Source organism: Balaenoptera acutorostrata, chromosome 13 (assembly GCF_949987535.1).
Source record: "Balaenoptera acutorostrata chromosome 13, mBalAcu1.1, whole genome shotgun sequence".
NCBI lineage: Eukaryota > Metazoa > Chordata > Mammalia > Artiodactyla > Balaenopteridae > Balaenoptera > Balaenoptera acutorostrata.
This window is the reverse complement of record NC_080076.1, coordinates 49,920,507-49,948,018: the sequence shown is the minus strand read 5'-3', so window position 1 is coordinate 49,948,018 and position 27,512 is coordinate 49,920,507. Positions and strand designations below refer to the sequence as shown.

At 40.7% G+C, this 27,512-nt stretch overlaps 1 protein-coding gene across 9 annotated transcripts in view; it reads right to left on the bottom strand.

Annotated features, from left to right (window-relative positions):
• Positions 1-289: 289 nt before the first annotated feature.
• Positions 290-27,512, bottom strand: part of AQP4 (aquaporin 4) — a 75,104-nt gene continuing 47,881 nt past the window's right edge. Inside the window, exons 1-7 of one of the 9 annotated variants that reach the window (XM_007197564.2) lie at positions 13,892-13,974; positions 13,001-13,062; positions 12,581-12,683; positions 10,453-10,867; positions 9,056-9,220; positions 8,689-8,769; positions 290-4,752 (exon numbers count right to left, since the gene is read on the bottom strand). In XM_007197564.2, the coding sequence (XP_007197626.2) occupies positions 4,474-4,752; positions 8,689-8,769; positions 9,056-9,220; positions 10,453-10,867; positions 12,581-12,624 (984 nt within the window). In that variant the 5' untranslated portion in view covers positions 12,625-12,683; positions 13,001-13,062; positions 13,892-13,974 and the 3' untranslated portion in view covers positions 290-4,473. Of the gene's footprint in view, positions 4,753-8,688; positions 8,770-9,055; positions 9,221-10,452; positions 10,868-12,580; positions 12,684-13,000; positions 13,387-13,472; positions 13,505-13,747; positions 13,836-13,891; positions 13,975-14,007; positions 14,084-27,512 lie in introns of those variants that run through there. The other 8 variants (XM_007197565.3, XM_007197569.3, XM_057527107.1 and 5 more) reach the window with 8 other exon arrangements.

Sequence of the window (27,512 nt, the reverse complement as noted above, 5' to 3'; positions counted from 1 at the left end):
TTTTTGACTCTACAATGACAGTCGATATTCAATGGTCTATTTTGCATAGATGTGAACATTTAGAATTAAGCCCACGAAAACACAATTTTCACTGTCGATATGAGGACCTACCACACTGTGTACTCTGCAGGCTCTCAAAACTTTTTTTTATTATATGGATTCCACCACCATTTCATTTGGCGTTGATTGTACTCAAATATCTAAACCTCTGGTCCTTCTAAATGACGCTTCTAGGATGGGACTTGCAAAAGCTCTGGATGAATTTTCAAAATCATCAAACACATTTTAAAACATTAAACAGTTTATTTGCACAAGCTTAGTAATATGAGATACAACATAATTCATGGAAATCAACCACAATGCTAAGACTTTAATAGATTATTCCAAATATTAAACATTACAGTTTCAATCTCCTTAACATTAGCTCTAACGTTGGAATAACATTTCAGTTAATAAAGAATTGTGAATATGACCATATGTTCAGTTTATTCTCACTAGTTTATCATGAATTACAATTTTATTGTGATTTGGGTCATAAAAGTGATAAATAATTGTTTATATAGTTTCATAAATTGCATGTTTATTTAATTAATCCTGAAGAGAATCTAGAAATACATTCCGATTGGTTATATAAATTCAGTGTATTTTTTAGCTCTTGGATTTTAACATGCATAGGTAACACTATAATTGCTCTTAAGTTTAATGTTTACTGTACAGGTTGTATAAGATTTATTTGACATCTATTTTCATAGGTTATTGTCATTTGCCAAAGTGAGTGGCCACAGTTTTTAAGCCCTGAATTAAATGTCTTCCATGTATTTTAGAGAGGGTTTCAAAAGTTACTGCTATTTTGGGGTGATCTGTAAAGTATTACAACACCAATGCAATTAACATGATTTGGGGTAAAGAGAGTGAGTTTTGTTATGTTACACTTTCCAGACAGTAAATACATCTTTCTAATAATTTTGATGCCATAATCATATTAGGAAAGACAAAATTACTTTCAAGTATAAAATATTCTGTTTGCATATTCTATAATGCTTATGATGAGAATTTACATTGGCTTTCTTTTGTCTGATAAGTTTGTCTGCTGGGCTTGCACTGTCATCTTCAGCTTTCACAAAGGCAATTTCTCTTTCAAATGTTCACAACGTGTGGGGACAGTGTCAACAGGCTACAATAGATCACTGGGATTGATTCTAGCATTTGAATTTGCTATTCTATTTTGGAATTTTCTGGTTCATTATGGAGTTTAAACCGGTACGTGAGTTGCTTGGTTTCACGACCTAAGAAGAATATTCTGTGCTGTTTGGAATCAGACCTCTACTAATTAGATAGCTTAATTCCATCATACATGTTAGCGAGATATTTCTCATCTTGTAAAATCTTCAAGACTGAGCCACAGTTTAAGCCAGCACCTACCAACTGCATTAGCAAAAGGGTCAGACGATAGAAAGTATAAGAATTTATGAAAACATCAAGTGGCAGAAACAAAGTGTAAGAATCTTACATTTAAGCAACTATTTAGATGCCAGAAAATACTTCCTTCCAGTGTAAAAGTTGAGGACTCTTCGAAGAAAATGTCGTCTTCTATCACGGAAACATACATTCAAATTCTGGGCTCCCAATTTTAAAGAAAGCCCTGAAAACTTAAAAGTGACGTTTACCCTTTGTACTCTTTTGACAAACTATATACATTTGCAGTGCAGGGACCACCTTACAATTTGGGGGGTGCTTGTTGTACTTTTCCTTAGGGAAGAGACGGCTGGCATCGTTTCCTGGCTGGGTATAATTCATTTATGTCCTTCCAGTGTTTTCTCTCTGATCTCTTTTCTGTATATCTGTCAGCAGCACTCTCCTGGGAGCAGCACCATGCACTTCATTAATAAGAGGGGATTAAAGGAAAAAGCCCCAGTCTCCTAATACACTTGGATAATTTGGTGCCATCCACAAGGCAAAAGACCCCTGCTGCAGAGATGTCATTAGAAAGGTACAATTTCATTACTTTTTACTGGTAGAGCCTTGAGTGAAATACAAAATATGTTGTCTCATATGCAGGGCAAGAAAAGTGCAAAAGCTTTCATTGTCTGCATGCCCCTAAAAGAGTAGAATGCAAAAATATATTTTATGGTTTTTACATTTATATGGCCTTCCTTAGTAGTCCTTGAACTCATGCTTTTATTAAATATGGAGCAAAATAAAGATTAAAAGAAAATTTTGTATCTCCTTAAATCACAAATGAAATTTATATATATATATTTCTTCTTAACTAACACACTTGCTTTGAATACCTACTATGTGCCAGGCACTCTGCTCGTTGCTGGAAAACAAATGGCAAAAACGTCACTCATGAGGGTTTTGTTTTTTTTTTCCCCAGCACTAACTTATTGAATGCTCTAACTGAAGTGAGTATAAAAGTGAGGGTATTAGAAGTAAACCATATGGCTGAATAAAAATGATCATAAACTAGTAAATTGTAAGCGTATTTGGAAAATGTTTCCGTTTTTTCCTTGCTAACTTTACTTATTTTTGAACTGACATGTTTGCTGATGGTTGATAGCATTATCTTTTGAGCTCAACCATCCCCAGTTTTAAGCCTTTAAGGGTATATTGTGCAAACATTTGAAAAGATCCATCATTAGAAATACACCCTAGTTCCTATAGATGGTGCCCCAAACAGGAAGCAATGTGCCTCAGCGGTGGAGGGTGTGGCCAACCATCAAAGGGGCCTGGGATTTAGGCACCTGCCAAAAAGATGTCAGGGGGACTCCCAGGGACCCCACTGGTGTGCTGTCTCTCGGGGAACCTCGTTCATTACTTTCTTAGCACCGAAGACAATCAGATTTAATAGTGGTCCATTATCTCACTGCCACACACACGCAACTGCCGTTAACACTAAAAAGTGGCGCACAGTTGGAACTGTGAGTAGGAGAAGACAGCCCTTGATTATTAGCTATTTACAAGCCACTCTTTGCAGTGATAGGATTTTGCTTTACTATTAGCTTTTGTTCAGTGAAATTGACTTTTTCAGCTCTTTAAGATAAAGGCTGGACTAGACAGTTAAGATGATAGAAACCGGGGTTTCCAGAGACCATTTTACTGACAGAAGGCAAAGCAGTATATGAAAAAAACAAGTTATTTTGACAAATAAATGAGTCAGTAATGAAAATGCTTAAAAAAACCTACAGTATCTCTACAAATGAAAGATTGGTCATCTAGTCAGCTTTGAATACAGAGCGTTTTGATGCCCCCGCCCTTTTACTTTGCGGTCATGTCGTTCCTTGTCTCTCATGCATTTTTAATTCATTAAAATATTGACGCGCACAATGAAGATTATCAACAAGTGTCATGAAAAGTGGGAGAGTAGCAGTGATTGGGACTGGCAGGGCCAGTTTACACCTTCTAGAACGAGCAGAGCTTAATAATTAACAAAAAGTCAGGACTCAACTAGTTATGTTCTTGCTATCAAAAATATGTCTCAGCTAATGTTTAAATATAGTTAACCAAAATGACAAACAAACAAAACCCCCAGTTTTGCCAATAAATTAAAAAAATAAGCAAAATGGTTAAGTGGTTAAAAGCTTAGATTGTTAACCTCATGCGGTATATTTGAGGATGTGCACTGAAAACAGATCAACTATTTGAAACCAGCATGCAGATTTCCTTTTTCCTTATGATTTTTGTATGATGGTAAATTTCCACCCACCCCCATAAGATCTTACAAGTCTGTTTGTCCTGAATCTCAATAGGTGCCTTATGATGTGGATGTTTTATTAGGTGGAACACATATAGGATTTCTGAACATTCTTTGAATTTCTGGGCTTTAGTTCCATATTACCTTGGGCACTGAGGAGGAGGAAGGAATATTATGAATTGGAGTTTGGGTTGAAAGTTGGATATTTGAAATATAAATGAAAACAATTCACTAGCAATGACTCTTGTTAATATTCTTTTGCCGAGGTAGTTTAACCTAGGGGAGCTGGTTATAAAAGAGCTTGCTGTATTTGCTCTCTTGAATGTGCATGACTCTATGACATACTCTGTGTTTTGCCATTGATTAACTTGATTTAACAGAATAAATACTCAAATGAGGATTGACAATACTGGTTTCGTGGGAGAGGAGGAGTAAGCTGATAGGTATGTCTGTAAGTTGTCAGGCAAGCCTTAATAAAATCTTGATACACATTTTAAATTGATTATTAATGAATAGCAACTAGATAAACTAGATACACATTGGCTTTGGGGATACTTCAAAAAGATTTTTCTTTTTTTTTTAGATTTGAAATTCATGATAGGTTTCTTTCATTCCTCCTTGGTAAATAATGAAATATTTACTGTCTAGACTGAGTAATATGACATGAAACAACAAACCTGCACATGTCTAATTTATAACAAATCTGTTTCCTTAATGGGCGGAAGAAAATCTGAGGAGCATTCTAAGGGCTCTTGTCTGCTTTCAGTGCTATCTTCTAGTCATACTGAAGACAACACCTCTCCGGATGGGTCTTTCCCCTTCTTTTCCTCACCCCGATCAATGTCGATCACGTGCACCACTCCAGGTTTTAGAATCAAGTCGTCGGTCTCTACCTGGCTCCTGTTGTCCTCCACCTCCATGTAGCTCCCTTTTGTTTGCTGGGCAGCTTTGTTGAAGGCTTCTTTAAAACGACGTTTGAGTTCAACATCTGGACAAAAGACATACTCATAAAGGCCACCAGCGAGGACAGCTCCTATTATTGGTCCAACCCAATATATCTGGGGGAAAGATGGAAGAGTTATAGAGTGTAAGTAGAGTAAAACTATTCCTTTGAACAAGGCATGGATATAGAACTTAGCTGGTTTAAATTAAGAGAGCAAATGTGGGGATTCCCTGGTGGCGCAGTGCTTGAGAATCTGCCTGCCAATGCAGGGGACATGGGTTCGAGCCCTGGTCCGGGAAGATCCCACATGCCACGGAGCAACTAAGCCCGTGTGCCACAACTACTGAGCCTGAGCTCTAGAGCCCACAAGCCACAATGACTGAAGCCCGCGTGCCTAGAGCCCATGCTCCGCAACAAGAGAAGCCACCACACTGCAATGAAGAGTAGCCTCTGTTCGCCGCAACCAGAGAAAAGCCTGTGTCCAGGAATGAAGACACAACACAGCCAAAAAAAAAAAAAAAAAAAAAACATAAGCCATTATTTTTAAAAAAAGAGAGAGAGCAAATGAGTCATGCATTTTAAAAAAGGAGAGAGAGAAATGGAAAGAAAATAAGAGAATACATTAAATCTACATCAGAGATCCATATATTGCTAAATAACATTTGAACAGAAAATAAGAAAAGACTGTTTCCTCTTCTCTTTTCCTGCTTTCATTAATTATGTTCTTTCCATTTTCTGATAATCCTTACAGTAAAGATAGGTCCTCTTTAGGGGTACGACTTCTTCAGCTGAAATAGAGGAAAAATTTTCTGGAGAGTACTTTTTTTCTTAATATTGCCATCTTACACTGGTCTTTTGCATAATCACAACCATAGTACAGATTGTATCACTTGGGGCTTTAATTATTCAGTACAGCATGATAAATGGAATATGAGCTCGACCACTTAGCAATCTTGTTACTGCTTGAATCTGTTACATAACTTCCTAAATCTTAATTTCCTCATCTGCAAAACAGGGATAATAATAATACATACCTCATGGGTTGTCAGGATTAAATTGAAATAATACTTGTAAAGTACTTCATAGTTCCAATTTCATTGTAACTTGCTCCATTCCATTGTTTCCTAGACAATTTAAAGATGTATGGGACTAGGCTGGCTATAAGTCACTTTCCTTATGTTACATGATTTCCTCTCTCAAGTTTGGTGATTTGATTTAAGAGAAAACCTCATGGTTTGCCCATTAATCTTCTTGCAGAGTGCTTTCATGGTTCTTACACTGATGACTTGGTGGAAAAATCTGTACTGCATTTATGGATGATGGTTAGTTGAGGATTAGCCATTCCATAGGATTTTATTTCAATAACTGGAAGTTTCTATCATATTAGTTATATGTCTAGAATAAAACAAGTTTTGAGTTTGGATAAACTTCAACACTTGCTTTAGAGCACACGTAGGCTGTAGAATATTAGACATTCATTCAACAGATAGACTTGAGCAACAAAAACCCTGTCTATTTATTGAGCACTCTTTCTCAGCTGGCTATACTCAGTGCTTTTCTTGTATTAACTCATTTAATTCGAATGATGACCTTTGAGATAGATATTATTATTATTCCATTTTATGGGTAAGAAAATGGACACGCAGAGAGGATGAGAAACTTGCTTAAGATTTCATGCTTAGCAAGTGGTTGAGCTGGGATTTCAGGTCTGTCTGATTTCAGACCTCTCTTTTGAACCATTATACTGTTTTCTATGATGCTACACTTCTCTCATTTGAAAACAGTCTGATGAATGCTTCTGGCTTAAAACACTCTCTGGAAACGAAGCTCACCTAGCGTCCTCATTGCAAAATCTAAAGAAAATTCAAACTTTAAGCTGAAACTGAACACATACACTGTACAGGGAAATTGTTGACAAAGTGGCTACAAGAACCTTATGTTCACGTTCCTTATCTTGAACATGAAAGAAACCATGTCAGAGTTTACCTTCTCTATGCCCTTTCAAAGGAGAAATGAGAGCCCTCCTCTAAATGTCTTTGCGCTTTGTTCCTTTGGTAAGATCTCATTTGGTATGTTCTATTCCACAAGCTACAAATCCCGCAAGGGAGAAAAGGGACTGCTAAATCATTATGACATTTCCCCCAAAACACCTACGAAGAAGATGTCTAGCCACATGCTCTCAAAAATAAACAAATCTCAGTTTCAAGTTGCTATTCCCAAACTCAGAATGCCCTTTAAAGTAACTTTTAAAATTCATAAAGGTAAAGAAGTTCTACTGCTAAAAATATAGAAATCCAGAAAAGAAGACTAAAAAATGTTATTACACTACACACAAAATTCATCATTAATATCTTGTTATTTATTGTCTATCCATCTATCTACAGACATACTTTAAATTAGTTGTTAATTTCACACAAGCTTTGCTACAAAATGGACATCCATTTTCTGTAGGATTAAGTTTGTTATAAAATAGCAACAACGGGAAACCTTGGATTCAATCAACAGCTAAGGATTTTCTTGCTACTTAAATTTTAACTAGTGTACCACAACTCAAGTAATTAATAAAAACATATATTTTCATTCACACATTAAAGTCCTCATGGATTAAAAGTTGTCATTTTTCTAAATTTTATTTACAAAAATTGTTTGAATAAGATGACCTAAAAGTTGTACTTTTATCATAAGATCTATACACTGCCCGTTACAAATTTGTATTCCCATTAATATGGCAAATCTTTAGAGACATATATGCAAATATCAGTGGCAAAGTAACCAATCTCATGGGTGGTATTGTTGACTAAGTTTTTCATGTCTGGGTCCAAAACCTTGCTTTTGATCACTGACTCTCATGCTGTTACTTAATGGGATAGATTACTTTAATGGAATAGATAGGTACACTTTTCTTAGAAGTGAATGCATATAGCAGTGGGGCAATTTCTTCTCATTTGCAACGTACATCAAGGTTGAGTGCGTGTGACTGTGTCAATAACCACTGTATGCGTGAGATTAAAACATAAGCGACACCTACAATGGAAAAGAATCTGAGTAGGTATAACTGAATCAGTTTGCTGTACACCTGAAACTAACATAACATTGTAAATCCACTATACTACAATAAGAACATAAATTAAAAACATAAGTGACATATTCTTACATTCATGACTTAAAAATAAAAGATGTAAAAGAGCATTCACAACATATACATGAAAAGAAAAGCTCCATTTGAAGCTGGCTGACATACACCTATTTTTATTGGTTATTGTAAATTAGTGTGTAAGAGGTCTTCAAAACTGCCACATTATTCATTTAACGGATTTAAATTTCTTTTTGGTAAGAGACAATTGAAAAGAAATTGACTGTGGTATTTAACAATGGATACCACTGCTCTCTGGAAGCACTGTCCCCACGTTAATAAGTAGGGTAGGCATGAGGCTGAGAAGTGTGTCTTTTCTGAAAGTCATTTCTTTTTCCAGCTATGATTATGGTGATAATAGCATAAATATTTGCACTAATTATTTCTCATCATCTGCAGTTCAAATGCTTCCAACTCCCATACTATTAACTGGGTTCATGCTTTTGTAAACAAAAAAGGTAAATATTTTTGCAATGGGCTATGCTTTTAAGCATTTCTCTTTCTCTTCTTCTTCTTCTTCCTTTTTTTTTTTGCAAGCGTATTTTACGTTACTGCTGGGAAGGATTTACTTTCAATTATTTAAACACCATATTCACTTCACCACCCTGATTTTAACTTGTTCCATATAGGCAAACTCCATGTTCAATATATTCTGCTGAAGTCTGTCAGATACAGTGCCCAGAGCAGTGCTTTAAAAAAAAAAAAAAAAAGACTGTCTCTGAAGGCCCAGAACTGATATGAGATGTTTTGTAGCAGATCTGTCCTAGTCTCTCCCTAGTCTCTATGCAAGATGTAATAAATTAGGGGTTCAGAGTTGGGAGGAAGAGAAACTAGTGAGCAAAATAATGGGAAGAAAAGAGCTCTCTGGGTAATTGTCCTCAACTGTAGGAAAACAGGCACAATGAACATGGTGGTTACCCAGTGGTTTTCCCAATTTCCCATGATAACGGCAGGTCCAAAGGATCGGGCGGGGTTCATGCCGGCACCAGTGTAATTGATCTATAGGGAAAAAGAACACAACTTCAGACACTGCTGAAACAGGGCTGCTAACAGGTAGACTTCATTGCAATGTGCTACCATTTGCCAAGTCAGTTAGAGGAACTGTCCAGATGTTAGAAGCCATATCAATGTTCTCATCACAAAGTTAGCAAAAAAAAATCACCTAAAATGGACAGACGTAGCTGGATACTAAAGAACTACAGCTGTGAAACATAACATCTTCATCCAGCTCTAGGGTGAGGATAAACAACATGGATCAATTGCTTAAACGGGCTTGGAAACTTACTGCAAATAAATGTCCAATTGCAACAGAGAATCCAATTGCTAAAGCTATGGAACCAGTGACATCAGTCCGTTTGGAATCACAGCTGGCAAAAATAGTAAACACCAACTGAAATGTGATTATCAACTCCACCAGGAGACCGTGACCAGCGCTAAGATTTCCATGAACCTGGAGAGAGAAAAATACTCCATCTGAATTAAGGCAAGGGAACATTTTCTATGATAACGTATCACTGTGAAAGGCACATTTTATCCCCGCAAAAACTGATGATTAGTTTGAGTCTTCTTTCCCACCCCTAGTTGAGACACTTGCACCCCTGCCCCCTCAAAAAAGAAGAAATAAATTTCTACTCATTTTGGGCCATCACAGATAATTAATTACTCTTACAATGACCAAGAGGGAGTTTGTGCTGAATGTCCTTTTCTGCAAAGGAAGCAAAATATGCCACTGCTGCACTTAACTTATAGAAGAGTTTCTTGAGAGTCTTGTAATTTTATAAGGCAATGACTAAATCCATTAATTAGGTTTAAATTAATTAATATATATTTCAATTAAAATTTAAACCGTGTGTGGTTTTTTAATCAACCCTGGTGCTGAGCTAACAAATGATACTCCTAATCAGCTAAGAACAAAACTAGGATCAAACGCCAGTTTATTTGTTTAAGTGTGACCCTCGATGCAGATCATTTTAAATCTCAGGCACATGACAAGAAACAAAATTGTTCCTTCTGCTAGTGAACCAACAAATAATTGTAACAAAAATGCCTTAAGTTAAATATATAGTCAATATAGTCACTGGGATAGAGAGAGAGAGGAAAAAAACCAATACAATTTTTGTGCTACCCAGACTTAATGCTATTCAAGTTACTCAATAGCACATAATGATTTCATATGATGTAGTCAGCGTGGCTGGAATCAGTTTTCACCCCTATCAAGAGTCATCAGAGGGGGCTTCCCTGGTGGCGCAGTGGTTGAGAATCTGCCTGCCAATGCGGGGGACACGGGTTCGAGCTCTGGTCTGGGAAGATCCCGCATGCCGCGGAGCAACTTGGCCCGTGAGCCACAATTGCTGAGCCTGCGCGTCTGGAGCCTGTGCTCCGCAACAACAGAGGCCGCGATGGTGAGAGGCCCGTGCACCGCGATGAAGAGTGGCCCCCGCTCGCCGCAACTAGAGAAAGCCCTCGCACAGAAACGAAGACCCAACACAGCCATAAATAAATAAATAAATAAATTTGAAAAAATATGTGGATTAAAATGTCATTAAAAAAAAAAAGAGTCATCAGACATTCCCTGGGAATGAATTAGCAATTTTAGGAAGGTCTCTTAGGCCACCAGTTGTCACTTGGTAGTCTATAAGAAGCCTAGAGTCGGAGTTTGAAAACAAGAGCTAAAGGTGGTACCGTTGTGACTCCCAGGCCTCCCACCACACTGGGAGGCGTGACCAGATAGAGAATCCCGGCTCCAATGATGGCGCCCAGGCACTGGGCTGTGATGTAGAAGACGGACTTGGCAATGCTAATCCTCCTCGTGCACACCATGGCCACCGTCACGGCGGGGTTGATGTGGCCACCACTGATGTGGCCAAAGCACTGGACCATGGTTGCGATGCTGAGTCCGAAGCAGAGGGAGATGAGAACCATGTCGACCGGTAAGGGCTTTTCTGCTCCACCCCAGTTGATGGTGGATCCCAGGCTGAGCAGGACAAAAATAAGCATAGCCAGAAATTCCGCCGTGACTGCCTTCCAGAAAGCTTGAGTCCAGACCCCTTTGAAGGCCACCATGATACTCTCTCTTCTACACAAAGGTCCACACTTACTGAAAGGAAAAACAAATCGGCATCAGAAGCTACCAATCCAAGGTTTATGCCTTTAGGTGAAGATGTCCAGGCCGGCAGTCTTGCCCCACAGTAGGGAGGCCACCCGGCCAAAAGTTATTTGCATACAGAGAAAGAATGTTTCTGGAAAATCTCCTTAATTACTTAATTATCTCTTAAGGAGATAATTAAGTAATTACTGTTATGGTTATTTTAACAGTAAATATTGTTATGTTATTCTCTTGAGATTGTTATTCTAATCTCCTTTGAGTTAATATCCAAAGATCATCCAGTTTCACTGGAAAATTATCTGAATTGTCCCTAGAAAGGAAAATGTCTAAATCAAGTTCCTTAAAGAATTAAGACTAAAGTATATTTACCTTGCAGTCAATTCCCTCAGAGCAAGTTTTTACGTTTCAAGGTGCTTTTTACATGTCATTTCTATTGGAACCTACAGCCATAAAAAAGGGAGGTCTTTTCCAGTTTTGTCCTTTATGGTTCAAATGGCATTCTGGAAATGGATTTGTAGAGCTGACTCTCCCTTCTCTCCCCCCATTGGAGACTCTGGATGAAGGCGAGTTCTGCTAGGAAGCCAGGAAGCCTGGAAGGCTGGAAGGCTGTCTTTGGAGAAGGTGAATCTTGTTTGGCGGGAGGGGAACTCGTGGTGACTGGCAGGGGCGGAGGGGCAGGCAGGGCCGGAGCTGGGACCCGGGACTGGGAAGGAGACGCTGCCATGCTCTCCCCGGCCAGCGGGAGGAGTCCGGGAGCCCGCCCGGGTCCGGAGGCGGCGCCGAGCCGCGTCAACCGCAGGCCCCAGGGGCCCCGGAGAGCCCCTCCGAGGGCGGGGACCGGCCACCTGGGCGGGGCGGGCTCCAGGCAGCGCCAGGTGCACAGACGCAGCGGCCCCGCCCGCTGGGTACCAGGCGCAGGCACCTCACCCGGGAAAGTGCATCCTGGCCTCCGCGTACTTTTGCAGGGTTGAGGGACCATCCTCTCTTGGGCCTGACTCTCCACCCCTTGACGTTTACCTCTCAGATAAAACCTCCCAAAGGGGATCCTGGAGGCCAGTGTGTACCAGCGGCGCCCCAGGCACCCTGCCCGCCAAGTGCGGGGGAGAGCGACTTGGGCAGAGCTGTGGCAGGCCGGTGGGCGAGGAGAGTGTGGCCAGGGAGACCGTGGTCCTCAAAGCAGGAGGCTCCGGAGAGCGGTTTTTCTCTAGTGTCTTCCGGACGGCCTTCTCTAAATTCTGCTGGTGCCTCTTCCTGGGGCGGGGAGGGGGCGTGGGGGGGGGGGAGCTTGCGCGCCTGTGGGCTGGGGGGAGGGGGGAGGATGGGTAGGGCAGCGAGGCAGACTTTGGGATGGAAGACCCTTTCTTCCTCTTAATGTCTTAGGATCTTTAGAGCTGAGAAGGGATGGGGTTTGAGGATATTAATGGCAAGAAATGGCTAGGATTCCCCTTGGGAGGCAATGGCCCCAGTTACCCCATTATGCAAGACATTTGCCCTTATCCTTCGTCTGTGATAGTGCGGGAGGGGAGGAGAGTGGAGAGCATTTAGCGGAGACTCTCATCCCAGGGGACTGTGAAAAGGGTTAGACAAGAAAGCCAGGTATTTTAACAGTTTAGAATTGTTGCAGCTTTCCCTCTGACGGGCTACGGAGCATGGGCCCTTCCACGCACTCCCCCCCAGCTCCCCCCCCCGACCCCAGTCACTTACAGTCCCCAGGAGCCCGGGTCCGGCTGGTTGGGCAGTGGAGACATGCTGTACCAACAAGGACCAGAGGAATGCCACCCTGACCTTTAGGATTTCGGCTCAGCCCCTGGTTTGACATGGGGATTTGCTTCAGAGTTCGAAAGAAAAACCCATTTTCTGCCCAAGCCTAGGTGGCTCCAGAAGGGGACCAGACAGCCCTGTCCCCAGCGGTCCCTTGCCCCAGTGAACTCCTCTAAGTGAATCACGTAATTGGGAAAAACCCCAGCTGGGAGGACAATGACATCACACTCCCTAGAGGAAGAGACAAAAACAGCACTTGGAGCAGGGCAGCGAGGGTGCCCTGGGGGAGAAATGACAAGTATCCCAAAGGGGGAGAAACTCACAAATTGAAAAAGATGTTACGAGGCTGGCTTCTGAACTCACCAGTGGCCCACGGCTGTAGCTGAGATGGCAAAGGGCAAGGTGCTATGTCAGGCGATGGTCCTCTGTGGCCGGATTTAGTGGGAAAAAGGAAGAGGACAAGGCAGGAAGCTAAGGCAGCCAGGTGGGCAGGATGCGGCAGGTCCCATTCTCAGCACAGGGATCTGGGAGAGGGCGCCCTGTGTACAAGCCGCCTTCCTGCTGCACCGTCTCCCTCACCTTCCCTAATCATTCTCTGTGCATTTGCCTCCCTCTCCAGAGACCTAATCTGAGAAGCTCAGTTGCTCTTTCAGCTTCAAGATTTTATCAGCCGGAGAAATAAAAACCCAACCCCCCAAGCCCCCAAACAGGTAGACTCCTTAAGCATGCCTTTAGCTTTCTTTGAAAGCACGCAAAATGCTGATCTCTTTCCAGGACAGAGTGACCAACGTCAGTCAGCTGTGAACCCCAAAGTCCCCTGGCAGCACATACATACCTCTGGCTTGACAAGCGCTCACCCCAGCTCTCTCACAGCCCCTCTTAATTATCTATCATCAATGTTCCCTTCCCTGTTCACACTCCCTGGAAATGCATCATCACCATTTGTTTCGCTTCTTTCGCCCCAGAACAAAGGGGGTTTGTTGATGTGACCGGGTTGTACAGAGCCGGACACATTACTTTCTAGCTGAACGCCCAGCCTGAGCCACTTCTGGACAGCTGAGGCCATGGGTGAGTAATTTTTCTGATGAAAAATACTACAGATAGATTTACCTCCATAGGGTCATTTTCTTGTGCTTTCACAGGTCTCCAGTATCTGGAGGATTTTGCTCCAAAGCACCCCTTTTCTTCTGCCCTCTCTCTGCCTCTCCTCTCTTATGAATATGCCCGGTACCCAGCCCTGAAAGAACCACCCACCTGCCCGAGAGTTTCCTTCTAGATTCTGCCTGAGAAGGCACACGTATCTGTAATGAAAGAGTCCGAGTTTCATCTTTCGTCAGAGCATTGTTCCCTTAAGGCAAAGAAGGACTTACCCCCACTGCCTGGCTGCGGGTCTGTCACTCATGCCTCCTTTGGCTAGAGGGCAGCGCTCATTGCCTGCGCCTGGGCTCCCAGTGCACTGGGAGTCAGATTACGGCCACTTGTCTGATTGGGTTTGTGGAGTCTTAGGGGTGGAAAGATTCTGCACCATGTGGCAATCGCTAAGTTATATTTGAACTTGAAATGACTTTTTCTACACGATCGCTATAGACACAGGGCATTTCAGGAGCACGAAATGCTGGCTCACATTAATGTTTCTTTAGCTGGTGACCCTTGAAAATGAGGATTTTCCTAAATCTTTATTTGAGTTCCTCCCACCGCAGAGAATTGCTGACAATTTGTCTTTTTTTTTTTTTTTTTTGGTTACATGTATAGTTGAAATTGGGCAACTATTACAGCACGGATTTGCATTATCCAGCAGTTGAGATGAATTGAGATTTCGGCTGAGGTGCATTTGTTTTTGAGTGGCAAAATATCCAGTGGGTTCTATGTGAAGTTTTTGTTCTGAGAAGCAGCTTTTTAAGCACAGCAGATGACTGCAGGTCTCTTGTAGCCTGTGCAGCACTGATTTGGATAACAGGAAATAAGGCTGCTGTAGAGTCTCAGCTGACTGTTACGTTAACAACAATTGTTGGGTGAGAAGTGGCAAATTTTAAATATATAGAGGTTGGGTGGGCACAAAATTATTGGGAACTCTAGGTAAATTTAATACCTAGAAACCTAGGGACAGGACTGACTACATCTTTTGTGGGATTCAGTGCCAAATGAATGCAAGACTCCTTGCTGAAGAACTATAAGAATTTCAAGTTCACAACAGCAGGACATGAAACAAAGTGTGGGACCCTTCTAAGTGCATAGGTGTATGCCCATGAAGGCATCCTCGACTGAGGAGTTTGGTGAACTCTGGAAGGTCTAAGAATTAGTGCCTGTGTCACCATCTCATTAATTTTTTTTCTTTAAATGGATCTCAGGTACCTAGAATTGGAATAATCCTAATCCTTGGTGTATGACACTCTGTCATCACTAGTACATGTATGGCCCTCTTTTATTTTATAATAGGTAATTAATTATTTTTAAAAAATTTTTATTTGGTTGCACCAGGTCTTAGTTGCGGCAGGTGGGCTCCTTAGTTGTGGCATGTGTGCTCCTTAGTTGCGACACATGTGCTCCTTAGTTGTGACTTGCAGCCTCCTTAGTTGTGGCATGTGAACTCTTAGTTGCGGTATGCATGTGGGATCTAGTTCCCTGACCAGGGATCGAACCCTGGGCCCCCTGCATTGGGAGCGCCACGGAGTCTCATCCACCGCCCCACCAGGGATTAATTAATTAATTAATTAATTAATTACTTTTAAGGTATATAATGAACATCCGTGAACCACCACTCAATCCAACAACTAGACCTGTGATAATAACTCACATCAACCTATGGGACCCACCCTCTCCCTGCCCTGCCTCTCCGCCTACCATCACATTTCACATAGGAGTTTTATTCAGAATGAGGTGTGGCAAGAAAGAAATACAGGAGAGAGAAGAAGAAAAGGGTTATGTTTTCACATCATAGTTACAATTTTTTGTTTTCTTGTCTCCTTTGGGTACTTGAGAATTCGGAATGGTTGAAAAGCGCTCATGAGAAAGAGGAATTACAATTTTGAGTGTGAATTGCAGAGGAGCTCTTTAATCCTGTTTCAAGCATTCTCAGATAACAAAGATTGAATTTACATCCTTAAGAATGTAGCTGCACACTGATGGCTGTCCGTCAGGGGTTTCAGGCTTTTACAAATATGCTCCCTGAGAGTCAGAACAAACTCTGATGAGAGGGGAAGGGAGGAATTTATGGGAATCCACAAAGAACACTTAAAATGTTTCATGTTGATTCTTAAAGCTGTTTACCGTTCAGATTTTAGAATGAGATTTTTTGTAAAGGTGCAAAACAATTTTTTTTTAATTTGAAAACTTTGACATTGAGTCAGAAGTGTTTGTGAGGTCTTTGAACCCAAGGAACAATGTTGCAAGGCTTAGGTTTGTCCTCAAGAATGAGGCCTGTGGTCCTATCCACAGGAACCCACCAAAAGTGGCACTCCCTACAGCTGCTGGTCACTGGGGGGACATTTTTCAGGTCCACTCTTTGTCAGTTGCACTCAGCTCATTAGCATTCACTCCATGGCCTTGGCAGTTCCCGGCACCATTTTGCAAAGTGCCAGCAGAACTTGGTTACCACAGTTTCTCAGACCCTTTCCCTTTCTTCTGGCTGGCTGATCACTGCCCTGGTAGAAAGCGTTGACAGTCCAGTTCCTAAGGGATGGCTGTTCCCATCCAGGGAAGGGCCAACCTACTTGGCACAAACTCACACTTATTAGTACTCTCAGCAGAGAGGTTCAAAATTGACCACGGATTAACCCTTCACCTACTGGCGGTAGTTTTTCTTATTAGGTCTTCCTTATTATCCTTTTCATATTTTTATATTTGAGATGGTCTTCCGGTGACACGTTCAGTCTTGTGCAATAGCCACCTACTTCCCTGGCTTTTCTTTAAACTAGGGACAGAAACTTCCAATAGGACTGTCTGTGGCAATGCATGCACCATATGATAATGGAAGGTATCATGCACTTGTGCTATGCTATGCACTTGAAGCTATGATGCACTTGTGATGGTAGAAAAAGTATGAGGCAGGGAGCCCTGGCGAATATAAGTAATAGCTTCTAAGTTGACCTGTTTTTGAACTGGCCTAGGCCTAGAGCCAAATGAGATTCAGGATCTCAATTTTTTTTTCCCATTGGTAACCTTGCAAGGGCCTAAATTCATTTAAAGATGGAATATTGGGGCTTCCCTGGTGGCGCAGTGGTTGAGAATCTGCCTGCTAACTCAGGGGACACGGGTTCGAGCCCTGGTCTGGGAAGATCCCACATGTCGCGGAGCAACTAGGCCCGTGAGCCACAACTACTGAGCCTGCGCGTCTGGAGCCTGTGCTCCGCAACAAGAGAGGCCGCGATAGTGAGAGGCCCGCACACCGCGATGAAGAGTGGCCCCCGCTTGCCGCAACTAGAGAAAGCCCTCGCACAGAAACGAAGACCCAACATAGTAATCAATCAATCAATCAATCAATCAATCTTTAAAGATGGAATAACAATTTATTGATGAAATCTTCTTGACTTTCTTACTATATAGTGCTCTGATCTTTAGGAAAAAGATAGTAACATGGCACATTGATTTAAAATCAATCTTGTATGTCAGGCAAGCTTGTGAGTTTTTAGTTGAATAGCTTTGTGACGTTGTAGGTCAGTAACATATGAGAAAAATGAAAGAAGGGTAAATGAAAATTACAAGTACTTGGCAAAAACTAGCTGATTGATGCATTTTGCTCCTAATTTTTAATCTACTATATCACATTGTTATCCTTGGGAGCTGATGTATATCTGTGGGATTTGTAGACCCCTTTTCCCATCCTGGCCCTCGGAACTTTTAGTATTCCTTCATGTGTTTGGAGATTGAAGACTAACTCAAATGCACTAAAAATGCCAGCAGTACCTCAGGACCAGACAGGAAGTGTCTCCAGGCTGGCAGGGACAGACTCAGTCGCAACTCACAAATCTTATCTTGCTTTTCATGAATCTCGGTGATACGAATCCCGCCCCCAGAGCACTTATATATCATTATGTTCATTAAAAACAAACAAATAAACAAAACAGCAAGGGCAGCAGCAGGCAACCGCCAGCACCACAACAAAGGGCTTCAGTGGAGATTTGTTCCCTTTTCAGAGATGTGTTACCTCACTGCTATAGTAATTCAGAGTAGTTGCTGGAGATACGGTTCACCACCAAAAGAGAAAAATAAAAATAACAATCAAAAACCAGCAAGGAACCAAAAAAAGTTTGACTTAGCTTCCTTTCCTCAGTGAGGTGAATCTGACAAAACCTGGGTCTTGGCAATGGACGTGGACCCTTTCACTCTATCGCTGCCCCTGTCCCCTTGCCCCATGGGGCCAGGTTTTTCCGTTTGGTTATAGCAGGCGCAGCTTTCTTGATTCAGGTCCAGGCGGATTCTGCTTTGGCTGGCAAGTTGTACTCTGCTGACATTTAAGGCAGGAATTCCCTGGGAAAATAGTCAAGGATTCTTTTGGTCCTGCTGGCAGGATTCCAAAAGGTTTAGGGTTCCCCTCTCTAGGCCAATGGGCAGAGAGAAAGGGAGGGAGGGAAAGAGAAACAGAAGGACTGTATTGAGTGACTGTATTTCATCCGAAGCTTGTACAAAAAAGCAGAAATGTGGTTGGATGACTGGATACTTTTCTTACCCCTTATCTCCTACCCAGCTACTATGACAGTTCAGAGTTGGGTTGGGCGTTTTAAAGGCTGCTCAGACATCCACAGTCAAAAATCTGTTTTCTGGAAAGCAAAGGACTTTGGGATCTAATGGGTTGGACTGAAATGTTTGGAATGGTCAATAATCTGTAAAGTGTAGTCTGTAGTAGTAATTGTTCCAAAATTTAAATTAAATTTGAACGTATTAAAAGCCAAATCAACATTTTGGCAATTATTATCACTTATACAGAAAGGCTTGGAATCCTTATGTTTTTAATAGACTAAGAAAAATAGTCCAAGTTTCAAGGAAAGAGCAAAATGCTTAAAATTCTGTGTGTAAGGGGGCTATGACAGGAGCAGTAGATTGAAAAACTAGGCAGTTAAAAGAAATGCTGCCTTTTCTTAGAAAATGAACATTTTCTAAGAAAGGAGAAGAAAGGGTCATAATCTGTGACCATAAAAAAAATGTGATAGACTCTCAACGGTCTAGTTCTTTAAGAATTTTCTCAGATGACCCTTCTCATAATTCAGACAAAACTTTCTCTTGCTTCTTTCCTAAATGATCATACATCCTTCCCTTTAACCTCTGTATTTCCTTTTCTCACACAATCAGAAGAAATCTACGTGTGAAGAAATTCACAGGACCTCTTAGAAGTGTCAAGCCTCATTGATGGTTTCACCATACTTGAATATTCTTATCTCTGGCTACCCTTGGCCTGTGTGCCTGTGGCGGGGACCACACCATGGCTACAGCTTGTCAGCCCCTCTAGGCAGCCACCTAAAGTGATTCTTCCATCTTCAATCCCTTTCCCTTCTCTCTCTGCCACACGATTCTCTGATTCTTCTTTGAGCATTCCTCAACATTTATCCCCTCCAAGAAGCCTGCCCTTCGCAAACTAGCTGGGCTCTAGTCACATGAAATACCCACAGCAACCTGTGAACCTATGTGATACTCTACAGTTATTACTAGGTAATGTTTTTGTATCATTCACCGGTGTTTGGATGCTAGTTTACGCTCTCTTTTTAGATATGAACTGAAGTTGTGGGCTATATATGTTCTATTAAATTTTTTACAGTGATAATGATGATGATAATGATGATGAAGGGACAGTCATGATTTTGGTGATGATACCCATTGTCCAATGCAGGGAGAAGGGGTGGGAGTTGGCAGTCTTAACTCTATCACATAATTCTTATTGGCTGTAGGCCACTGGATTTTTCTGAACCCTGGTTCTTCATCTGTGAAATGAAACAAAGCATTTTCTCTGTCCTCTCTTTTTGCAAAGTTGTGCTAAGGCCAGATGCCCTCCTGACCTTGTTCTGGTTTTGAACCATCTCATGTGTGCTTGCATGGGAATTCCACTTGGGATTTCCCCAAATGCCATCATAGGATTGTCCCCAGCATACTGGAACCATCTGTCTACTTGTGTAACTGCATCACTAGTCTGTAATGGAAATGAGAGCAGAGAACACTCTCTATAATCATAGTAATTAATTAGACTTAGTAATTAATTGCTGTATCGCCAGCACGTAGTATAGATCCAAGACACATTTTAAAGACTGAAAAACATTGTGGAATCAATAAATAAGTGAATGAGGCTCAAATAGGGTGATACTAGCAGAAGTGCTTTGCCAACATAATTGATAAATGTAAATAATGATGATATTGATGCTTGTGATAAAAAGGCATTCAGTTATAAGTCAAGAAATTTATCTATGCCAAATCTTGAAAAAGTCATTTGAAATAAAGAGCTAGATAATTGCAAACTATTAACATTAATGATAAAATTTTATAAATTTTATATGGACATAGATAATTCCAAGACCATAGTTCAGAGTTTAAGTCAGAGTACTATTTTAAAAACCCTCTGTCTTATGGATTAATCCAAAATGTCTCAGCAAATTTTATTTAAAAAATGAGAAACTGCCTTTATGTCTTCTCCTCATTAGCTCTTTGGGGATGATAATAAATGACATTTATGGCTCTCACATGTCCACTCAGGCCACTGAGTACTGCTGAAAAAAATAATACCATTGAGGATGGATAATTTTACAAATTTATAATTTCCAAAGTAAACTTACTCCTCAATGTCACCCAGAAATCCTATTCATCCAGAATCATCTGTCTCTCATTCCCTGGAATACTGTGAAAGGCACTTGGAACAGTTATTTGCTGAAAAAGATAAAAAGTTTTGGAAAGATGGAATTACAAAGTTGCCTGAAAAATGGCAGAAGGTAGTGGAACAAAAGGATGAATAGGTTGTTCCATAAAGTTCTTAGTGAAAATGAAAAATGTGTCTTTTATTTTTACTTAAAAACCGAAGGCACTTTTTGGCCAGCCCAATATTTTTTTAAATAACATTTTCATTTCTAATTGGAGGGACTTTTAAAAGAACAGTTTAGCAAACCAGGAACACACTGACATAATGAACTATGATTCCCACTGCTATCTGGGAGGGATTAGTACAACAGAGCATTGTAACAAGGTCTAAACAGTTTTATAGACATAATGTATAGTTCAGAGTTTTGTTGTGATACTTTCCTGTGTACAAGTCTTTATAATCACCCAAGGGGACATACAAAGATCACTTTATAAACTTTCAAGAGCAATACAATTCTTCATTGTTATTATTATTGCTAATAATTCCATTTAAAAAATGAGAGTTTGTTGAGTAAGTGGAAGAGCTCTATGATGTCCTGGTAATACCAACATTATTATACCCTTCAATAGCGGATCACATTGAAGACCTCACAGAATAAGTATGCAAACTTCATACTACCGTTCTCATTCTGCACAACATTTTGAGTAGAAAAATTATGGTACCATATGGTTCATGGGACGTCAGAGACAGAGATTGTTCGTATCAGAACTTGTGATGTTCTCAATACCTTGACCTCAGCTGCGATCACTAGGCCCGCCTGCAGCCCAACATGGGTATATAGCTCCTCAAATGCCCCAGAGTGTTGTGTAATCCTCTGAACCTTTAATTTTGGTGAAAGGAGAACAAGTATTTCCATAGTTGGTGAGACTGAAGTTCTAAAGCTTAGTTACCTGTCAAAACTACACAGTCAAAGGCTCTGAGATTCTGTGGCTGGTTGTCAGCCAATGGTTATCTTACAATACTTGCTTTTTCAGGACTGAGACCATGTCATAGTTACTTGTACTCCTGTAGCATCCATAGTACAGGATCTTGGCAGGTGCTCAATAGTTGCTAGTAAAATAAGACTCTTGGTGCCTAGAGCACCAGAGACCAAATGGTTTACACCAGATTATGCATGAAGTGGTCTTCTACTTGTAAAATAAGTGATCTTCACATCTGTGTCATCGGCATGTGTTGTATTGAATAGTGCTCTTAGAACACTCATAGGTGTTTCAAATACACTTGTGGTTTTCTAATTTATAGTAGTAATAGTCTTGTGTATCATTTATACATTTTATTAATTTCTTTTGTCATTACTGTCCTGTTTTTAAATTTTGCATTAAATGTTCTAATAAATATAATCACTGAATAGCATAAAAAATTACATAGTTGAGGACATGATCCAGTCCTACAATTTGGGTCCTGAAGATTTCACTTTAACCCTTGGAATTTGTTCACTTCTACAAGAAAGCTGAGCTTTGATTTTCTTAGTTGCATCAGAGCCTCACTATGTAACACACTGAGTCAACAGGCCATATAATACCTTTTAAAAGAGAAAGTGAAAAATGAATCCATTTAACAATTTTTCCCCAGTAAAATTGCTGTTGTCTGTATAAAGCTAAAATAAGACAGCAAGATTGTCAACTGTCCAATCTTCTAGAGTTACATTTCAAAATCAACATTGGAAGCAGAATTTTTAAACTGTGTGTTTATAAAATCAGAATGTCAAGAGTGAACTAAGCAACTAATCAAATATTTTAGGACATCTTGAGGTATCTGGAAATAAGTTAGCTTAAACAGTCAGTCTGCGTTACCTATGGCAAAACATTATAACTGTTAAAATGGTGGTGGTGGACCTACAAGGTTTTGAGATTCTGTTCTATTTCTGTATGGTTGTAATATTAAATTGATAAGAAATTAACTAACTACCATAAACCCAGCTGGCTGGTAGTATGTGACTGCCCTTGTGGAGTGGCTTTGGCAGGGTACCGAGCACAGGGCTTTCCCTGGTTCAGCAGTGCAAACCCACCCTGGGGCCCTGTGCTGCTCAGTCTTCCCTCCTCAGGCTCTGGCCAGGTGTTCTCTGGTGCCCCAGGGCTGTTCCATGGGTCCCTTGAACTCCTCACCTTCCTGCTCTTTCCCCTCTCTTTCCAGGTATGACCTCAACCCTTGCATCACAGTGAAAACAAGCCTTCAGATGGGAAATCCTTTGAATTCCCTTGACCAAACATAAAAATGCCTTGCATCTGCTAATCCTCTCCACCTTACCTGTTTCCTATCGGAGAAGTATCCCTCCAGTGTCTTGGAGGGATTCCTTCAGTCCTGTTCTGCATCCCACCCATTTCTGCCTCCTAGTACCATTCTCTAACCCGATCTTTTCAATCAGACTTTACAGTTGAAAAATTACTGAACCCCCCAATGAACATTTTGCTTATGTGAACTGTGGGTATTGACCCTTACCGTACAAGGAACTGAAACAGAGAATTTAAAAATTGTTTTAATTTACTTAAAAATAACAATAATAAACCCAGCATATGTCAACTAAATCGAATTTTCAAAGAAAAAGAAATATATTTATATTCTTCAAAACAAAAAGATTAGTGAGAAGAGTAGCATTGTTTTATGTTTTTGCAATTCTCTTTAATGTCTGGTTTAATAGAAGACAGCTGATTCCCCTTTGTGCTTCTCTGTACGATCTGTTGTGAAACGATTGTCTGGTTGAAGTATGGGAAGAGAATCCTGCCACACACATATATGGAGCTGGAAAAGAGAGGTCTATTTTAATAACTTTTTCAGATAATTGTGGATATTTTTCTTTGATGGTACACCAAAACTCAATAAGCGGTTGTTCTTTTAAAGGTTAGTGTCAATGTAGATGCTGAAGGCATATTAATGAATTTTCATACCTTGTTACTTTAAAATCTATTCATCTGTTACTTTGAACTAGTCTTCTAATAAGGCATCCTTTTGAACATTATGTGTGGTCAGTTGGGATCTGTTCATTCATTGACTTATGTGGCTCTTCCAAATGTTGGCACATTTTAGTTTATAATATCAAAAATATCATATTCATCAGTGTCACTACCAATCACATCAGAAAAGTGTTAAAGTTTTGAGAGCTGTCAACCTCACGGTGGCAGACACAAATTTTCCAAAATGATAATTTTTTTGAAAGCTCAAATATTATTATTGGCAACAAATATTGTCAGTTTTTCTGGAAGTGACGGGCTCATTTGCTCATTTCCAAGAAAATGTCAGCCAGTCACTCAATTTGAATAGCTGTAGTTTGTCAGCCATTCTTTAAAGGAAGAATGGTATTCCATGAACAAAGGGGCTCGTTCAGCTCACGAATCCATCGGTTCTGAAGATAGCCATTGCACTCCGTCTGTAGCAGAAGTACTTTATGTATACTGCTCATTTTGTCACAGAGAACATGACAAAGACCTGCACTCAGCGTCAAGATTTAATAAAATTAGTAATTTTTTGCTACATCAAAGACATTCTTAAGTAGAACTGACACTGATTGTACTGCATGTGATGGTGAGGAAGACACCCCTGCTAAAACGGTCTTGATGCCTTGATTCCTGCCAAGGTGCCAGCAATTTTACCCACCATGGCTTTTGTGCTGACGATACAAATGTCATACAGTAAAAAAGGCAAGTAACATCTCATTAGGATTAGGAAAACAGCCGTGATCGCCCAGACCCCCTGAAACATCTCAGGGACCCCCTAGGGGAATGGAGACCACTCTTTGAGACTCATAGCTCTAACCGATTATCCTCATATTCTGTATCTTAATTCTCTACTTAATATTACCTCTTTCTATTGGGAAAAGAGCTCACCAAAATAAATCGCCCCTCAACCCCAATGACCTACCAGTAAATCTACTTTCCCCTGTAGAGCCAAATACCCTTTAAAAATTATCTCCATTTATTGTCTCTTTTCTCATGTTTTATCCTTTGGTACCGGTTATAGCCTAGCTTCTGTCCCTATCACTTCCCGTAAATGCTCTCTTCACGTTCTCAGGCCTTCTCTGTTGTGTGATTCTAGAGGAAATGCCCCAGCCCTTACCTTCCTCTGCAGCACCTGACCCCGCTGACCACTCGTCCATCATCATATGTGCCAGGGTTTGTGCTAAGTGCTTGGCACGAGATGGCTCATTTAATCTGTGTGGCATCCCAATGATGAAGCTCCAATTATTATTCCATCTCACAATTTAAAAAAAAATAAGAAAAGTGCCCAAGATCATACAGCTCACAAGTAGAAGTGCAGAGTCTCAAACTCTGGTCTCCATGACCCCAAAACCACAGGTCATGAGCACCACAATACACCTCCCTTCTAGAAACACCCCCTTCCCTTTCCCATGACATCATTCTCCAGGTTTGTTGTTATCAGTTTCTCAAACTTCTATCATTTCTGTTCCACCTTCACCATGTTTTCCATATCTAAGTCAACTCTTTACAATTTTATAAATATAAATATATATGTATATAGTTGACCCTTGAACAATGTGGGCTTGAACCGCACAGCTCCACATACACGGACTTTTTTCAAAAGTAAATACTATAACACTACATGATCCGAGGTTGCTTGAATCCACAGATGTGGAACCGCGGATCCTGAGGGTCAACTATAAGTTATATGCCCATTGATTTTCGACTACTCGGAGGGTGGTCACCCCTAATCCCCGAGTTGTTCAAGGGTCAACTATATTTAAAGTCAACTCAGATTTTTACTCAGCGTCAATCTATGCAACAATACCATCGGTCTGATACGCTGGTTAGATTTTTATAATGCATATTAAATACAGTATATAATTTTCAGAAAAGTCTATTCCATGTACCACCTCAAGCCATCTTGCACACCATCAGTGTGTATATGCTGTTTCCATCGTGAGGAATGACCCTCTTTTTGAGAAAGGAGGTAAGGAAGAGAGGACTTAAGGAGGAAATGCCTTCTGTCAAGATGAAATGAAAAGAGGAGGAAAATGAAGATTTGTGTGCATCTCAATTGATGGTGGTAAAAAATGGTTGGCCCTTCAGGCCACAGAGATTAAGGAATGTTTGATAGAGCAGCACAGAAATCATTACAGAATTAATTACTTCGGGATAAAGAATGGTGTTTTTCAAGTGAAAAGCTCAGGCTCTACTGTCCTTCGGAAACTGTTATGCAGATCAGAGAATGACTGAAGTTGCAGCAGTGCTGTCCTCAGACCCTGGCAGTGGGGCCCTGCCCTGGACCCCTGCTTTAGAAGGCTCTGCCTCAACTCTGAGTGCACCGTCCTCCTCCGGTACTTAGAGCCCCTGTAGACCACACGCCCCATGACTGGGACTCTGGAATTCTCTGTTCTCGGGGCCTGGACCGGCCTCTTCTTTGGCATCCTTCCCCCAACCCCCTCCCCCCGGATCCCACAGCTGATGTACACAACCTTGGTCCCAGCTGTGGCCAACGAACAGCTGTTACAGGTGTGTGTGTGTGGAGCTTGGACTGGGGTGTCCACACTCGTGCATGTGACACTCCCCATGGGGTAGTGTGGCGTTGTGACTGGGAAGAATAAGGGGGACCCAGTCATGCCACTATCGGGAGTGGACTTGATTACCCCCGAGTCAGAGAACTGAGCCAAGGGGAGAGAAGCGATAACCAGGAAACAGGAGCATCAGTTCAAAAGGAATGTGTACTGCAAATTGCACCATCAAGTTGGGAACTTGTCAACTTAAGACCAAGACATGGAGCGTTATGTGCGATTAGCACCAAGACAAGAGTCATAGAAGTCACCACTGTGACCATTTTGATACAGATCCAGTTGGAACAGGGTAATGTAGGACACAGAACAACAGCAACAGTCATGGAAACAGGATGACAGAAAGGGGTCTGTATAGGATGAACACAGAAAATTGTCGCTTACCTGCATTTGGCTAAGATTTTCCCTAATTCTTTTGAAAAAAGGAAGTAGAAGTTTGTGAAGAAACTACACTAAATATTGTTTTTGGTTTCAATCAGATACATATATATTGAATAACCTCTATCTTTCAGGTGTTTTGCAAGGCACTGGTGTACATAAAATAGTAGGAAAATCAATTCCTGAAAATCAATTCCTGAAGATCAATAGTAGGAAAATCAATCAATAGTAGGAAAATCAATCATGTGGGAGAAGAGACTTCAGATGGAAAAGATTGAAGATAGCAGAGATTTGGATGTTTGTTTAGGAAGTGTGCTAGGGAAGGCCCATGAGATAAATAATAAGGTTTTGGTCAGCTAGGAGTGCAGTAGAAGTTAGCATAAATTTGTAGAAAGGTCAGTAAAGTTCTATAAATTTCTTTAGCTATGATCACAGTCAGGGGAAGGAACAGGAAAAGGGAATGGAGGGGGTTATATCAAGCTTCGCACAGTGACTGCTTAAAAACAAAATCCAGTGTTTGGTGAGAGCAGTACCGAAGTGGCTACCATGCCACCTGGGCTAACTGTCATAGTATCTGTCATAACATCATATGACATAACTGTCATAATATCTGTCATAACATCATATGACATAACTGTCATAGTATCTGTCATAACATCATATGACATAACTGTCATAGTATCTGTCATAACATCATATGACATAACTGTCATAATATCTGTCATAACATCATATGACATAACTGTCATAGTATCTGTCATAACATCATATGACATAACTGTCATAATATCATCGTAATCACTAACTTTTTTTTTTTTAGTTCTTACTATATAACATTTTCTGTTCTTAAGTCTAAGTGCATCATTTCTGAACTTGGCAGGAGTCCTGTGACCACAAGAAGGTTAGCAAGCTGGGGAGAATGGAAGGGCAAGGTGATTCCAGGGCTTGATGAAGATTCCAGAAATTTGTGTCCAATTGCTCCAACTTACACTGAAGATGACTGGAATTTCAGTATGAGGGATTTGATGATTTGACAATTCCAGAATGAACACCTGAAATAGAGTATAGTGACCTTCTCTGAAGGTCATTTAAAAATTGAATGTATCATTTTAGCTGTTTTGGAATATTTTAGATGTGGTCTTGTTTGGAAGTGGGTTATAATC